The sequence below is a fragment of the Chroicocephalus ridibundus genome, chromosome 1 (genome assembly GCF_963924245.1).
Source record: "Chroicocephalus ridibundus chromosome 1, bChrRid1.1, whole genome shotgun sequence".
Taxonomy (NCBI): domain Eukaryota; kingdom Metazoa; phylum Chordata; class Aves; order Charadriiformes; family Laridae; genus Chroicocephalus; species Chroicocephalus ridibundus.
Window position 1 is genome coordinate 151,783,216 of NC_086284.1, and position 17,225 is coordinate 151,800,440.

The 17,225-nt window shown below is 42.8% G+C and overlaps 1 protein-coding gene across 4 annotated transcripts in view; it reads right to left on the reverse strand.

Annotated features, from left to right (window-relative positions):
• Positions 1–3,515: 3,515 nt before the first annotated feature.
• BPGM (bisphosphoglycerate mutase) overlaps positions 3,516–17,225 on the reverse strand; it is a 61,566-nt gene continuing 47,856 nt past the window's right edge. For all 4 annotated transcript variants that reach the window (XM_063359011.1, XM_063359030.1, XM_063359020.1 and 1 more), the window contains 2 exons: positions 15,162–15,817; positions 3,516–6,796 (listed from right to left, as the gene is read on the reverse strand). In XM_063359011.1, coding sequence (XP_063215081.1) covers positions 6,618–6,796; positions 15,162–15,762 — 780 coding nt within the window. In that variant the 5' untranslated portion in view covers positions 15,763–15,817 and the 3' untranslated portion in view covers positions 3,516–6,617. The remainder of the gene's footprint in view (positions 6,797–15,161; positions 15,818–17,225) is intronic.

Here is a 17,225-nt window from a genome sequence, read left to right on the forward strand (position 1 = left end):
AAAGTAGTTTATCTACCATATAAACCAGCATATGATTGGGATCAGATCAAGCCCAGCCTGGCGCTGGGGAGAATTAAAATTATGAAATGTAGCAGGGACTCTGAGAAACAAATGAAGTTTACCTATAAATCAGAGAAGTCTTGCAGTTTTAAATTTAAGAGGAATATTTGACCTTATGACTGTGTAGGTACCTCAGTTATCCCCAGTACTGAGATAAGGTGATGAAATAGTCGTTCTCAGATCTTCTCAGAAATCTTAGGCACATGTGAAGGATTTACAGCTTCGTGGAAGGTATTCCTAGCTGCTGCCTGCAGAAATCACTTGAGCCAACCACATGGAAGCAAAAGCACAGAACACAACATTTCCAATATTGAAAGAAAGTACTTTTCATTTCAGTAGATCTCCTAAGGCTTTCATCTGGGAAAATGAGACCTGTGAAAGTTCATTCTACTTTGCTATCGCCTGACAAAAACTGAGTATCACTTCCCACAATATTTCCTACAATTGAAATTTGTGTGTGTGTACGTACTTAAAAAAAAAAACATTCTTTTACAGGCATGGGTTGAAGTATACAGCAAGTGCAAAAACAAAGCTCATGAGTTTTGTATCACTAAAAAGCATTTTTTATACTAAATTGTTAGGGAAGGCAGCACTATCAGGGCTTGTGTGTCCCAGTACAAGACTGGGAATTTGCTTTACTGGAGTCTTTTTCTGTCAGCTACACCTACAGACTCACTCTGCTTGGCCAAGTCACATCAGTCAACATTTTTCAAGATATGTTTAAGCAGGGGCATCTGGACTGCCTACCTTATAAGGCTCAATTTGAAAGCATGTAAATACTTATAGATTTCCACAACTTATGACAGGGGATAGAGAAGAATAGTCTTTTGGGAAAACGACTACAAAGAGTATCTGAAATTAGATCCCTGAAACCTAAGGCACCCTCCAATTTTTATTATTTTCCTAAATTTATTTGGCATCTGCTTACTGCTGAGCTCCTTTTCTCATGCAACACTGACTTCCCCCCCGCCTTTCCTGACACACACAATAACTCCTGACACAGAGTTATTAATGTACTATTACTGACCAGGATTGTGGGCTTTTGAGGTGGATTTTGGGTTTTTTTGTCAGACTAAATATCTGTCTGCAAATAGTCAGTCTTGCTCCTATTGAATTCATCTAGCCTGGTGAAGCTGCTGATGCAAGACAAAAATAGGACTAATTGCCAGTTTGTAGAAGCAACCTAGATGATGTTTGCAATTTATTCCACACCAGAACTAAATCACCTTCACACCATTTGTTAAACTATAGGGCAGTGTGGGCAGAGATAAAACATGGTGCCTTTCACAAGAGATTGATTATGCTTTGCTATCCCTATATGCCCACAGGAGTACAAAATTGTTCCTCTTTTCATGCACATACTTACCACAATGCACTTGCTCCACCTGTTGTCCACTTGCATTTGTGCAAGTCCATTTACAGCCACAATCTGTGCAAGAGGAATTGCTTTGTCTTTAGGGATAGTTATGGATCTTTACGCCTGCTTGCTCACTCCTAGCACAGCCAGCACCACTGCCTTCTGTACAGATCCTGGAAAGCACAAGCAGCAGAGTTTAGTAACAGCTGGAGAGCCACAGATCTGAACTGGAGAATGAGGTCAGTTTTAATCACTAGAGTTACCAAGAGCCTGACAACCATCTGTCAGGAAGGTAGGATTCACTAGAGTACTAGAGTAATTGCAGCACCTACGTTACCATCTCTGACTGAGCTGTGGGTCAATACCCCCTCCTTTCAAAACCAGCGGTCATCTTCAGGCCGCTTTATTGCGCTGAGCTTGACCTCACAGCACAGCCACATCCATAATCTGGTATCTGCTGCCCTCCCCTGCTCTGTCAGCATAACGTGAAGAGCAAGAACAGGGAGCCTCTTTCCCCTCTCCCTCTTCTTTCTGTAGGGTGGGGACACAGCACAGCTGCTAAATTCTGCTAGAATAGCCCCAAGAAAGGCCTGGGAACTGGCTAATAAGGCAGGGGTGCCCTGTCATAGCCAGGCTGCCAATGCAATGCTAAAGTCAAGCTCCCTTTTGTATTCACCCACCCACAGAACCTTTAGCCACCATAACACAAGGAAGAGGCAGCAACACCTGTTTGGCACAGGTCTCAAAGCAGGGGGGGGTGTCCTTCTTGTCAAACCCTTCTGCAGTTCCCTTTTGAGTCATAGGGGTCTGTTCCTACCATAGCTCTGAGCTTCCTTGAGCAGCGGAGTTGTCATTGTATCTGCTTTCTTTCCTGCCCCAGGAATTTAAGGCTGAGGAGAGGCTGTGGCCAGCACGGAAGACAGACATAGCCATTGGTAAGTGCCATTTATTACAAACTTTGAGAACTTGCATTCACTCTGTTTCAGAGCTGCCAACTTGTGAAAGGAGAGGTGGATTGGTTTGGTATTCAACTGGCCCCTACGCAGTTTCCATCAATACCATAGACTAAAAAGTTTCCTAAAAAAAAACCTAAGCATACATTTTGAAAACTAGAGACAGTCTCTCCACAGGCTGTGCAGACCAAGTTTACCATAGCAAACTCCCTTGCCCTCTAACCTTTTTTAAACAAAAAGGTACTGAGGACTCAGCCAAGCCAGTCTTTAGCTGGTCTTTTCCCAACACAGAAAGCAGTAGACATGACTCAGGAAGAATCTGAGGCATAACTAAGGCAGAATTTAGCCAAGGCAGAGTAAAGTACAAAAGGTGACTGGGGAAGGGGCAGGGGGAAACACAACTTAAAACACCAATCCAGCTTTGAACTGGCTGGCAGCATTCCCACATTAACTGCAAAATGTTAAATATCAGTACACAAAAGGCTCAGAGTGATCCGCTCCATCCCCCACTAGCTCTCCACACAACCATAAGACCAACTTTTAAGAAGTCTGTTTCTTCAGTACGCTTTTGTTTTAAGGCATACAGTTGCGTCTTCCCCACTTCTACCCAAACATTCAACTTTTTAGGACCTTTATACTACCTCCTGTTATCCCAGTATCCAAGGCTTTCTGAGTAAGGGTCAATAACAAGAAACAGTCCTCAGCAGGCTTGCAGTTCCTTGCACTTGTCATTCAAGTCACAACTCTGCTTGACATCAGAGTACTTTGGAGTGAAGGGGTTGGCTTTTTCTCTCAAAGCTACAGTTTTAAAACACACCATCAAAAAGCAAGATTTTTTATTAAAAAGAAAAGCTAGCATGGGAAACAGTGAATATTTGTTTAGCTCCATCGTTCTCAAACTAAACATTTAATTTGTTGTTCCTATGCAAATACCCCCATAGTTTCAAACAGGTATGGATTCCTCTCCAGGCCAACTTCTTTACATGCAAACATGAGGCAATGTTTGCTCTAACACTATTTTTACCCAACTGACTGCATGATATGTGATCAATGACTGCTTGATGAGTTCTGGGAGCCTGAAGGTCACAGTTTAACTATCAGCCCTGGAAAGGAGACAAAAGGGAAAGGAGCAGAAGGAAGACAGATTCAAGTCAAATTTAATTTTATTTCAGATGAATTTATTGAGTTATAAAGACCCTGCCAGCTCCACCGTATTTACAGAGGTTTACAAGAAGGTTCTAGAGCTATTATTGCTATCAGACCACAAGTTAAAAATGCATAAACAAACCAAATCAACCACATCCATAATGTCAACTGTAGAAATATTGGTTACCTTATAGGACTTTGAGGCATATTCAATCAAACATGATGAAAGTGTTTTCCAAACAATGATTTCTAAAGCCATCAGCAAGATCCTCATTTCTCCCTCTAATGTAGCTATGCCTGAAGGTCAGGCATCCATATGCCACTGTTGATGGAAATCTCTTGAATATACACATTTTATGAATCATTAATTTAATTAGAAGGCTATTCAGAAGCAAGCATTGCATGGTGTTAAAATAATCTTAAAAAGCACAATGAAATCCCCAGTTGGTTCCATTTGACACTTTTGCAAGGTAGTACTGCTGCCAGATATTCACATAAAATCCTGTCATCACTTTGACTTCATTTGCTTTGGTTGTGACTCCAAACTTCCCAGGGAAGTGTCACTACTGACATCTCAAGCAGCACTGCAGAAACTGTGCCACCTGAAAACATCACACTGCTGTTCTTTTCTTACTGTCCATGACTCTTTGAAAGACCTTTTTCAGTCAATTTCATCCATTCAGCTGCAAGAAGAAATACTAACGCTCTCTACATTTACTCACCCACTTTTCCATTCCCAAAAGGGATCACAGATTTTCTAAGAGAAGGGGAGGAGAGAGCATATCTCCCAGTTCAGCTGGATTCGTTTCCAAATATATTTCAGCTGCACCTCAAGTCCTGAAGAAGTTCTACATTACAATACCACAATGCCAAAGGGCTACGGACACTGATAGCCAAGGCCTGTAAGCCCACATATCTGGATGCGTGCAGTTCCCACTGACAACAGGCGGCTCCACTTGACTTGTTAATAAGCCTACAGTAATTTTTACTTCATACTGAACTTCACACATTATTGAATGTTCGGGGAAGAACACAATCACTTGAGTGCCAGTGGTCCTCCTAAGGGCACTGACAGATGAACATTTGCTGATTAACAATCTAACTCCAGAACACTGACATGTAAAGTATCAACTAAGATTCAGAGTTACTCTATGTACACAAAACTAAGAAACCACAAAAAATAAGTCAGTGTCAAGTAGAGCAGCAGGGAAGCTGCTAATAGTATTTCAGAGAAAAAACAACACTGAAATATCCTTACTTGTACAAAGCAAGATGAAACCTACCAGCTTTATGTTTAAAAGAGAAACACGTAACTTTGTTCCTACTGCAAGGGCTACAAAAACAAAACCAAAAAGAAGCCCGAGCATCATTCATGCAAGAGAAACTACCACCTAGCAAGAAGTCTTTTATGGAGTATGCGCTACACTAACATGAGCTAGCATCAGACCTGGAAAGTCTGCATCCATATAGCAGGGAGACTGTCTGAGGCATACCACACTGTCACACTGCTCTCCTCAAAGGAAAAACACACCACCATACTCTCACACTTAAAAAATGAGCTACAGCACACCTCACTGCAAAGAAGCAGCCACTCTAGGATTTTAAGTTTAAACTATCATCATACCAATGGAATTCTCATCAGCTTCTCTTGATATTTGTAGCTGGGCCATGCTGAGAATGCATTCAGCTCAAACAGTACATACACAAGTGCCACCCATGTTGGTAACTGAGGCCAGAATCCAGATGTTCAGGTGTTGAAACACTGGGTCAGGTATAAATTTAAGCAACAGTTTCGGATTTGCAAGTAAGATTAGAGCAAGTCTTCAAAAGTGGAATTATCTTGATGCTCATGTACATAAGGAGAACAAACTGCCATACGTGCTGCACTTACACACGACCACAGTGCGAACTGTTCAAATTTAGTGCCAAATGCAACAGCAAGGCACACTCAGTAGGATCAAGCTATGATTGTGAGGAGAGTTTTATAGGAAAACGCTTTTAGGCATGGCAGAACATCACTCCCTACCAGCATGATGGCTGAATGAGCTGCACCCATACACTTCTTACATGCCTTATGCATCTCTTCCAGCCCTCCAGAGAAATTGATACAGAGAATGCCACACTAATATTACTGTGGAACTATTTATCAAGAGATCTTTGCAACAAAAGAAAGCTTAGAGGGGGATTTTCCTATATCCAGTTTTACTGAGGTAAACCAGAATTATTCTAACAATTTGACTGTGAGATGATGAAACCTCTAGTACATGTTACTTAAGTGTTTCAAAGCTATTCAGATCACCCACTAAGAGCTAAGTGATAATTAAAACACTGAGCAGGAAATCTTTGTGCTTAGTTTATGGACTAAAGTCCAAGTTAAATCCTATTACTGCAAGCTAGCAAAATGCAGTCATGCTAGGCTTTGCAAAGATGGTGGAGGAAAAGGGATTGCTTCTAGGTTACTTCAAAACTGGAATATGGTGTAATGAAAAGACAAGTATGGTAACTACAACAGTCTGAAAATCTGTACAAAATTCTCCTCTGGTCCATGAACTGGCCTTGGAAGACTCAAAACAAAGGCAAAGAGTTGTACAGCTGAAAGTGTTCTGAAATACCAAAGGAACTCCATCCAGAACAAATTGTCATGGCCATTGACACAGAGGAATCATACTGGATAACTCCGTTACCTGGTGACATTTTATCAGTAAGGAAGTTTTAGTGCCTATAACAACCTGGACCTAATTAGTCCAGTAAGCTGGTGCTTTTCCCCTTAACAGATTAAGACTGAATGTTGGTAGACACCAATAATATATCCCTTTATTTCTGTACTGGGCCACTCTCAATCCTAGATCTGGGGCAGACTGCCCTGCAAGTTTCCATTACCTGAATGATCTCTTGATTTCGTTTTTCAGTATCTGTAACCTCATGCTGAGATCTAAGTTTCAGTTTTTGAAAGGCAGAGGTTAATCTACCAACTTGAGACTCAACAATTGTCCCTTCCAATTATTTAGTGCTTGAAATTGAGACTTTCACACAGTGCAACCTAGCAGTCATACATAAATCACTTATTACCACACTTTGAAAACAGCTGTGTTAGTGGAATTTTACTTCTCAGCAGATTTTACTTTCCCTTGATCTTCCACTTTTTTGATGGCAGCTTGGATAGCTTCTTGATCACCCAGAAACTGGTGAGGGCCCAGAGGGTGCAGGTTCTCATCAAGTTCAAGAAGTATGGGCACACCAGTGGGGAGAGTAACATTGATGATGTCCTCATCAGAGATGCCTGCCAAAGGAAAAAAACCAAACCAGTTACACCTAGTGAACAGCTTGTCTAATTGTCTATCTAGCTCAGCCTTATTTCTTAGATTACCTAGTTTTACAAGAGTCAAGGACGTGTTCCAGCCTCCATCAACATCACCAGCTACTCAAGGGTCAATTCCCACCTAGACCACAGCTTGGTTAGTGCTTTAGGAACAGCTAGAGGAGGGAATCCCCATCAAGGTGAAGTCAATTTATTTTTTAGTCTACACATGTGAAATAAACAGGAAGAAATTGCCCTGGAGTCTATACCTTTCCCTTAATACAGTACATTGAGAACAACAGGTTCTCCTCCATACCTTCCCAACTCATGCATCACAAACGAGGATTAGAATCCACATGTGTTGCTCCAACAAGAAACAACCTCTCCTAAGCAGCCAATACAGTCTCTTTAAAAAGGCCAGACATCAAGCTTAGTTTTTCAACACAAAGCTTCTCACACAAGCTGTCTTAAAAAAAAAATCATTATTCAATTCTTCTAGCATAAGGATCACTGTTTGCCCACATCTGATTTCTCAAAAACAATTTTATAGTATCTTGCCTACAGTACTATTCTCAGAATTACTAGATACAGAATAATCATTTCCACTTTCAAATGAGGGAGATGGGGAAAAAAGAAGGTAGAATGTCAACTTAAACAACTTGGAGCATCTTCCTGTATTTTTCTACTTCACTAAAATAACGTACTTGGGGAGAAAATTTATTTTACTCAGCTGTGCTTGATTAAAATATTCTGGGGCTCTAATCTCAATGAAATTGCTGGTTATTTTTTTTTTTTTTTTACATCAGACACACAAGACTCCAAAGCATCCAAGTAAATTTTGCAACCAAACCTCTTAGTAAAAGTTTCCACACAAGGTCTGAATGGTTGCCTTAAGAAGCAGTGACTGCAAAGACATTATTCCTCAAAAATTTCAAGCAAAAGAAAGCTAATGTCATTGGGAATGTCATTTATTTCTTTTTTCCTCCCCTTTTTAGAAGCACTGAGGTCACAAGAGCAGCCTGTTGTTGTAAAGCAGGACAGCTTCAAGTAATTCATGCTTACAAAATGCACACAACCAAGCTTCTAAAACGATGACACCATATGAATTAGACAAAGGTGCATGAAGAAAACATCCTCTTGAGCAGCTGACAAAACAGGTGTTTCTCTGAACACATGGGTGCAAATTTACCAGTGATTTTCACATTAAGTAGAAAAGCAGAGCCAACCTATTCACAGGAAAACCCACAAAGTCAAGCCACTTAGCAACAGTGGGATGACAACAGGTCAGGAAAAAACAGAAGTAATCATGAAGTGAGAACCATTTTATGCCCCTGCCCAGAGACTACACAAGCATGCAGTTTTTGCTGTGACCTATTCTTGTTTTGCTTAGGCTAAGCACTTAGTTCAGCTGTGGATTAGCACTAAATTTCAGAAGGGCATGGAGCAAGAGAAACAGGCAAACCCTTGCAAGAAGCTTACACCTTGTTACATCAGTCCATTAAAAAGAGTCATACTCTGCCAGTTTAAGCAGTCCTGGTATACAAGGGATAAATAATTCACCTGTTGGAGGCAGCAGAATCACAGACCTACAGAAAAGCACTCAGGGAGCATCTAAAATTTTAAAACTGCACAGAAATCAACAGGAAAAGTACTGAGCACATTTACCAAGCACAAGCAGTGTTCAAGGACTTTGGTTTGCAAAAAAAGCAGCCAAGCTGCCTAAGCTCTTATTTCAAGGATTCTTAAACATATTAGATTTTAAGAACATACATATGTCTCCATATATCTACAGAGAATCTGGCCCTAGGAAGTGTTCTGCCCACCTCTCAAACTCAGTCTCCCAGACTAAACCATTCAGATATACACAAAGCAGATGAAGTCATGTAGCAGAATTTAGGCAAACCACATAATGTGGTCAGGAGCCAGGATATTTAAAGGTTTCCTCTAAGACAGATTAAACAAAACTAGCTGTAGCTACATGGATTCAGAAATGCAATTTACTGTTTTTACAGAACACAGTGACCACACCAATGTCAACTAGTATTGATTTACACAGCAAAATAGCACAGTCTAGGATAAACAAGCACCAACAAGCATGTTGACTTTCTCCTCAGGATTTTTCCTCTTACAGAAGTGTTGCCTCACAGTCAGAAGGCTGGAAACACAAGCTGAAGATGAAAATCCTAAAGAAACAATAGTGTCCTGTTGCTTTATTTCAGCACTGCTACTGTATTTGTATTGCATTTCTGTTCTTCAGGAAGCAAGAAGCTGATCAGGCTCTTTTGTTGCAGGCAAAATGTACGCAGAACACTCCCCAGCCAGCAGGCTAGGAAGACAGTAAAGAGATGACACCTTACACTCAGGCCATTGCAAGCATGAGCTAACTGCTATCCAGTTACTCCATGTGCTGTAACTAAAGGCAAGTGACCTTTTCTCGCTCTTCATCTGAGCTGGCCTGTGTCACAACCCCATCCTATCTCACACAGAAAAAGGGTAAAATCAGGCCAAGGACTCAACTGCTGACTACAAAGCACAAGGGGAAATCAGACCATTGAAGAAGCAACATTCCTCCCTCCAGGAAAATACTAAAGCCTGGGTCTCAGCACTGCTGAAGGCTAGTGTGTTGCTTTCCCTGTTTTCTCTTTACCTGAGCAGGCTTAAAACTAAGATCCTACCTACTTAGAGCCGTGAGAATCCACAGACATTACCGAAACACTCAGGACGTCTTCCTCAGGACCCCAGATAAAATGCTGACTGGGCAACTACATTTCTCAAGTAGACATCCCCCATGGTAGCTCTCATGAGCACCTGTTAAACATCATTCCTTAATAGCACCTGTATAGCAGGAAGCTGTTAGGTACATGAACATTATAAGAATTTGGTAAAGCACTTACTACAAAAAAGATCTTTCAAAGTCACATTCAGAATTCTTTTCCAGCTAATTTATGTTCCATTTAACTGAACTGGGTGATCAAATACACAGATATCAGTAAGATCTCTGGGCAAGCTTAAGAATTCACCTTTACCTGGTGGCCCATGAAATACTTTGAAATACTTGCACCCTGGAAAGTCCTACAGAGGCAAATCCCATTGGGCTTGATTTTGAGCACCTACAGCCACTTCTACAAGGGCTGGCTCAGCTTCTTCCTCCCTCTCACCCATTCTTACCAAGTTCCTTCCTTCTATTCTTATGGTCAGAGCAACACCAAAAAACTCAACAGCTGTTGAGAACAGCCAAACCACTCCTCCCCTGCATGTCAACTACACTTGGGGCCAGATGATTCATCCAACAAAACACACAAGATCATATGTGTAAATTCAGCCACAATGGGCTTGTTCTACAACTGGTGCTTTGTAATTGAGATTCATAATCAGATCATAGCATCCTTCCCACAAGCTTAATGAAAATACTGAAGCTGGAGGAGAAGAGGGCAAGGAGGAAGGAGCAGCAGAGAGTGTGATGAACTGACCACAACCCCCACTCCCCATCCCCTACACAGGGTCACCCACCACAGTGGAGCACCAAATAGGACTGTGGTGGGTTGACCCTAGCTGGACATCAGGTGCCCACCAAGCCACTCCATCACTCCCCTCCTCAGGAGGACAGTGCAGGGGGAACAGGACAAAAATAAGACAGAAAAAAACACCCTTGTGAGTCAAGATAAAGGCAGTTTAATAAAGCACAAAGAAAGGAAAACAAAGATTTATTCCCTACTTCCCATCAGCAGGCAATGTCCAGCCACTTCCAGGGAAACAGGGCTTCAATATGCATAGTAGCTACTCCAGAAGACAAACATCATAATAACAAATGTTTCATCCTCCCCACCTCCTCCTTTCTCTTAGCTTTTATTGCTAAGCAGACATCATATTGTATGGAATATCCCTTTGCTCAGTTTGGGTCAGCTGTCCTGGTGGTTTCCCCTCTCAAGGTCTTGCCCACCCACAGCCTACTGTTGAGGGGGGAGGGAACACTGGAGAGAGAGTCTTGATGCTGTGCCAGAACTGCTCAGCAGTAGCCAAACCACTGTTTTATCAACACCTTTCTAGCTATCAATACAAAGCACAGCACTATGAGGGCTGCTATGGGGAAAATTAACTCCATCTCAGCCCAACCCAATATAATGTAACTGCCTAAACAGCTCTTGATCACAGTCTAACTATGACTGTGGTCAGTAGTGAGGCCAAACCGATACGAGACAGTGCAGGAAAGCAAACCAGGAATCTATCATATTCCCATGCAGTAGGGAAATACAGCCTCCCTTAAACTCCTCAAGTAGTCCAAGATGAAACAGGCTGATTTACTACTATCATCACTAGTTGTCAACTATGGCATCAGGTGAGAAAGTCCCAGAGGTCTTGAGTAGAGACCCAGGCTGCACTACCACCACCAGGAACTCAAGGCAACGCTGTGACAAATGGAGTTCTCTGAGCATGCAACCCTGGAGCCTACCAGCATACATACTGCCCTTGGACAGAGCTCTGGCAAAAGGTTTCCACCTCTGGCTGAAGGACTACCGAGAGTCCCTCAAGCCCAAGTTTGTGCAAACCTGTGTGGAAACTCACACATGAAACTCCTCTGTCTCATCTGCAGGTCCTGGTCAGGCTGTTCCAGTCCTTTTGCATGTTCATCAGGCACTTGCCACCCCCTTCCCTGAGCTGATTCAAGCCACCAACGTGACAGAAAACTACCCACTCCTCGCTGTTTCTTGCCAACTTACCGACCAAGTTAACATGCAAAAGGGCCCAACAAGCTCACAAGAAATAAGCAGAAGTACAGAGCAAAGACTGGGATGAATGACAGGGACCGCAAGACCATTTCATTTCAACAGCCGTGAGTTCTTAGATCTCAATCTGGTTTCTGTAACTGCCTTCAGACACCACAGTCACGTAAGTAGTATTTCCTTAAGAAGGTTGAGCTGCAAAAATCAGTAAAATAATTGTTTTAGGTAGTCCTCAACACACAATCCACACGACTGACAATGTGTAGCTCCAGCATGTAAACTACAGGAATACTGTAACTGCACAAGTATCACATTAATGCAAAGAAGTAAAATCGTGAGGGCACTGCTCTCCCTGCTCACCAACTGGTAAGACCAGCATCAGGCCTTCCCAGTCACCATGTTCTGCCTGCGAGCCCAGTTCCAGAGCTCTGCTGCAGCTCTGTGACCACAACCAGACAAGCCCAATGGGTGCAACATCTGCACCTTTCTTCAAGAGACCAGGTAACTCCTCCCCTTCATTTTTTACCCTAAGCATGACAAGGCTCAGTGACCACTACACCATGTCCAGGAGATGGTAACTTTTGCAACAGGGCTTAAGTTCTAGAGTTAGACCTTCCACAAGACCCTGCCTTGAATTACTTAACACCACTCTTCAGGGTTAAATGGTTTAGATGAAAGAAAGAAGTTGAGACAGCCTATAAATCCTTCTGCCACTCACCTAGAAAATTAGTCCATTAGACTTGATTTCCAACTAGTACTTCAACAAACGGGGTAAGCTGGCCACAACTAGTACACTAATGTCTTCACAATGGGACATTGCTGAGAGGGTCTCAATCAGAAGTATCAGTAATTAGGTAAAAGAAAATTATTCCTCCTTCAAAGAATTGAGAAAAATCACCTGTAAATAGATCCTGTGCATCCAAGATACTTATTTAGCAGATTCTAGCAACTGATGCTTTCATAATCAATATGATGTTTCAGCATCCAAAGTAAGATCTATCAAACATGTCTAATATGGTTATTTTAGATACACTCTGCATTAACATCTTGTTGCCATTGCTTTTTCAATGCATCAGAGGTATACCATGAAAGAAAAAATATGGCCTGTCTAAAGACCCAAGTTACAGGTCACAGTCCACACCAGCAGGTGTGACAGAACAAAACAGTTGCTAAGTTATGACAACCCTTCCACCAGCAAACACAAGACTGCTGCCTGAAGAAGAAAATGTTACTTTTAGAGAGCCTTTCCAACCCTAAAAACATATAATGAAAACTGCCTTCTTACTCTGCCAATTTTTAGTTGTGCCAATGATTCCATGAAGAAGATGGAGGGACTCAGAAACTTCCACTCAAGTGCAGGACACACAAAGCTAGTCAAAAAAAGTCCACAAAACCAAAGCACACCTCACAGCGGGTGCTACAAATACAGTAGACTGACTAACTTTAAGCTATTGAATCAGGTCCAACTCCAGCAAGGCTCCAGAGCAGCTCACAATCTTTCAGCAGAGAAAGGGAGAGACAGTCAGCAATGCAGACAAGGAATCTCTTTAGATCTACCTAGATATAGGTTGGACCTTGGGGCTGGGGGGAAGAAGCAGGTCACAGTAACACAGGTCTTTCAAGCTCTGTTCATGCCACCCTTCAGGACAACTCTGCAGAATCCAAAACTCCACTGCATAAAGGGCAGAAGAGCCAGCATATATCTGGCAATTGCTCCCGTATGGGAGCTGGTGTAGCTGACAGACAGTCCTCAATCAACCAAACTAAATCCTCTGCCAAGAATTCCTCACATTTCCCTATGTAAGCGTGTGCTGGGAGGGACAAGATACAGTGTAGGACAGACAAGAGACACAGCTCTCTTCTACTTCAGTTAAGTGTGGGCAGCCCTGGAAGAGTTATACCTAACAGATTGTCCCAAAGAGCTTTGCGGCTACTTTAACTTACACTGCTCCCTCTGATCTCAGTGCAGCAAGGAATCCAGCCATACTAACTTTAAAGTAACTTTTACCAGACCTTGATGCTGCCAGATCTAGCCTTGCTGCATGCCTGCACAGGAAGTGACTGAAGGTTTCTGATGAAGCTGTGGTCAGTTTGCAGCATTTCACCTCCAAAGGGCTTGGCCAACACAGTTTCATGGAACTAGTTTGTTTTTTGGGGACTAGCAGGGGGGCAGACACAGGGAAGACACCATGGTTGCAGATCACCCTGCCCCTTTTTCATTTGTAATTCTTTATTATTTCACAGGGTGTGGACACATCAGTGGAACTGGCTGAACCAGCCTTCCTCCTGTATCCAAGCAGTGATCTGTACCCCAGAATTCACAGCCTCTATAGTTCCAGAAGTCATTTGTGCAGCTTATTCCCTGGGCTTCTAACTCCTGCTAAAGCATCAGCTGTCCTGACTGTTCCAGCATGCCTCAATGCAAAAAGTGCTCAGCAGAGTCATACACGTAAAGGCACACAGCAGAGGGTTTTATAACTAAAAAATTGAATAGACACAATCCAGACTGTGCATACTTGCAACTACACCTCTAGTAGTCTGCATTCATACACATAATCACTAAGTTCTACTCTACCCACAAAGAAATTAATATATCTTCCAGTTTAGGATGACCTAAACTAGAAGCCATGTCATTAAAGAAAATGCAGAGGGAAAGAATCTAGCAATGACTGAATGATAAATCACATCCTTTTCAGGTCCCAAATAAATAAGCAACCTTATGCTAAATTCCTAATTTTGCTGGTAGGCATTTTCTGTATTGGGAAGTAATACAGTATTTGCATAAGCTTTAGCAAGTACCTACTCCCTCCAGAACTCCCTGCCACAGCAGGTTTTTCAGTAAAAATTATCAAGAATGAAGCCTCAAAAGCGACCCACCACAGTAACAGTCAAGAACATCTTGGGGCCTACAGGAAGGATGGGGAGGGACTCTTTATCAGGGAGTGTAATGATAGAGGACACAGGGCAACAGTTTCAAACTGAAAGAGGGTAGATTTAGATTAGATATCAGGAAGAAATTCTTTCCTGTGAGGGTGGTGAGGAACTGGAACAGGTTGCCCAGGGAAGTTGTGGAGGCCCCATCCCTGGAAGTGTTTAAGGCCAGGCTGGATGGGGCTTTGAGCAGCCTGGGCTAGTGGGAGGTGTCCCTGCCCACAGCAGGAGGGTTGGAACTAGATGATCTTTAAGGTCCTTTCCAACCCAAACCATCCTGTGATCTTCCACAACCCAAGACAAACACTTTATTCTGATGTGTTATAGCAACGCTTGTTTAATGAACAGATTATGACTTCTGAGAAAGCAGCGATTAAATCCAAAAATAGGCAGACACAAACTCTTCAGGTTATATCTAGATCAACCACAAAGTTAGTCTGAATACAGTAGTTTAAGTGAGCCGTGACAAACAAGGGGAAAGCATCTGGCTCTCCTCTTAACTAATTCTCTCCCCCTCCCACATCCCCCAGAGTCCGATTCCTGTTCCCATAGGCCAACTTTTTACTTTCTCCTTGGATACCACAGATATTAAGTGTTACATTGCCCACATAAGTAATATACACTACAGAAAAAGATGTAAAGCTCTAAGCAGTTGAATAAGGAGAAGAAGGGAAGGCTACAAGGAAGACCCTTACCTTCCACATGCTTCAGCAATGCCCTGCTGCTGTTACCATGAGCAGAGATAAGGATCATTTTGCCACTTTTCAGTTCTGGCACTATCTTTTCGTTCCAATAGGGAAGAAGTCTATCAAGCACATCTTTTAGACTTTCAGCTTTTGGGAGATTATCCTGAGAGACATCACTGCATTTATACCGACGATCATTGTATATCTCTTCGTAGTAAGGATGAGATTCAGTTATGGGAGGTGGGGTAACATCATAGCTTCTCCTCCATATTTTCACTTGCTCCTCCCCATGATTCAGAGCCATTTCTGCTCTGTTAAGACCAATTAATGCACCATAGTGACGTTCATTCAGTCGCCAGGAACTCTGAATGGGGACCCACTCTTGGCCCATCTCTTCCAGGATAAGCCATGCAGTCTGGATGGAGCGACTGAGTACAGAGGTAAAGACGAGGTCAAACTCAAAGCCCAGCGCTTTAAGGTGTTTGCCACAGTTCTGAGCTTCCTTTATCCCATCACTGCTCAGCTTCTGGTCCACCCAGCTGCAGAAGCGATTCTCTTTGTTCCAGGCTCCTTCCCCATGTCTTAAGAGAACAAGCCTGTACTTAGCCATTTTGGTTGCAGCTTAGCACAGATGACAACTGGTCTGACATCTAATATTGATGCATCTGGAAAGAGACATGAGAAAAATACATCAAACATCCCACAGATAATGCAGTACATCAGTAGTAACATAGTAATATGGCAAAGAGTAGACAACTATCAGAATCAAAACAACCAAAGAAACAAGTGTCTGATGAGCATGTTTTTACCTTTGAGGCCTCCTGGCTTTGACTTCCTTCCCACCCTCACATGGAAGGAAAAGCACCATCCTTCACCCAGCTTGCTGCAACTAGCCCACTTAACCAATTGATTAGTAGCAGATTTGTACAAGCTGTTCCTGCCTAGAGATTTCCCTCAAGTGCCTACACAGAGCCTCACTCAACATCAGAGGCTCACAACCAGAGAAGCAGATCTCACTCTCACTGGTGAGCTTATTAGAGGTGAGACATGGAGCCCAAGCTCCTAAGAGCTGCCCAGACACACACTGGCTCTGAGGGAACACAGGCACAGACAGCAACTGTGATCCCCAGACAGAGGAAGGATGACAGAATTGGAACTGGCAATACACAAAACCTTATCAGCTTTCCCCAAAACAGATGTCACCATAATCATGCTTTGCGTAACTTGTTTCCTCACATCCCCATCCTGTCCTGCCAATTATGCCAGTCTCTGCTTGACTTTTCCGCCAGCCACCTCCTCCATCATTCCTCCACACTCAAGTGCCACAACACACCTGTTCTGGGATGCAATGCACCACTATTGAGTCCTCATTTCACTGAATCCAGAAGTGATCTCACAGATTATTCCACCCTTTCCTGACTTTCAAGTATATTTTTCCCCTCTTGTGTCTATGAATTACAATGCCAGGTTCTCAGGCACCAGGACTAATGTTTTTACTTTTGCAGTGGGCACCAATGGCATATTTTCTGTCCTCATTAAATAACGGGCAGCTACACACTCATAACATCAAGCAGCACCTTTCTCTGACCCTGTTGACTAAGCAAAAACACCTCTGGATTGTCTTGAGTGGTAAATGGATTTTGACCGCTCACCCAAGCTTCAACATGGCCAAGGATCTTCTAACAGACTGTGTGATGCCTGAAAGGTCCATCTAAGACAGCAGTGCAACTCTGAAAGCCCCACCTGATCACTGACCTGGGATGTCACAGACTAGATAGCAACAGACAGAGCAGGGGGGGAAAAAATATAAAGACACAACTCTCTGCACTGGAAGGACTGCTATGTACTTAAAGGAACATCAAGTGCTCTCAAAACCATGAGCAGTGGGACGCTGAAGTCTGACTTCTGTCCACACAACTTTGGACTAGATTTCCACAAGCAACATGCTTACAGGAGCTCCCATCATCTCAAATCAGTTGGAGCTGCTCCAATCACCCTTCAAGTGTCTCAAATTCTGGCCCACTGTGACCCTGAATTAGGTCAGTAGGATGGGTTAGGCCCATGCACTCTGAG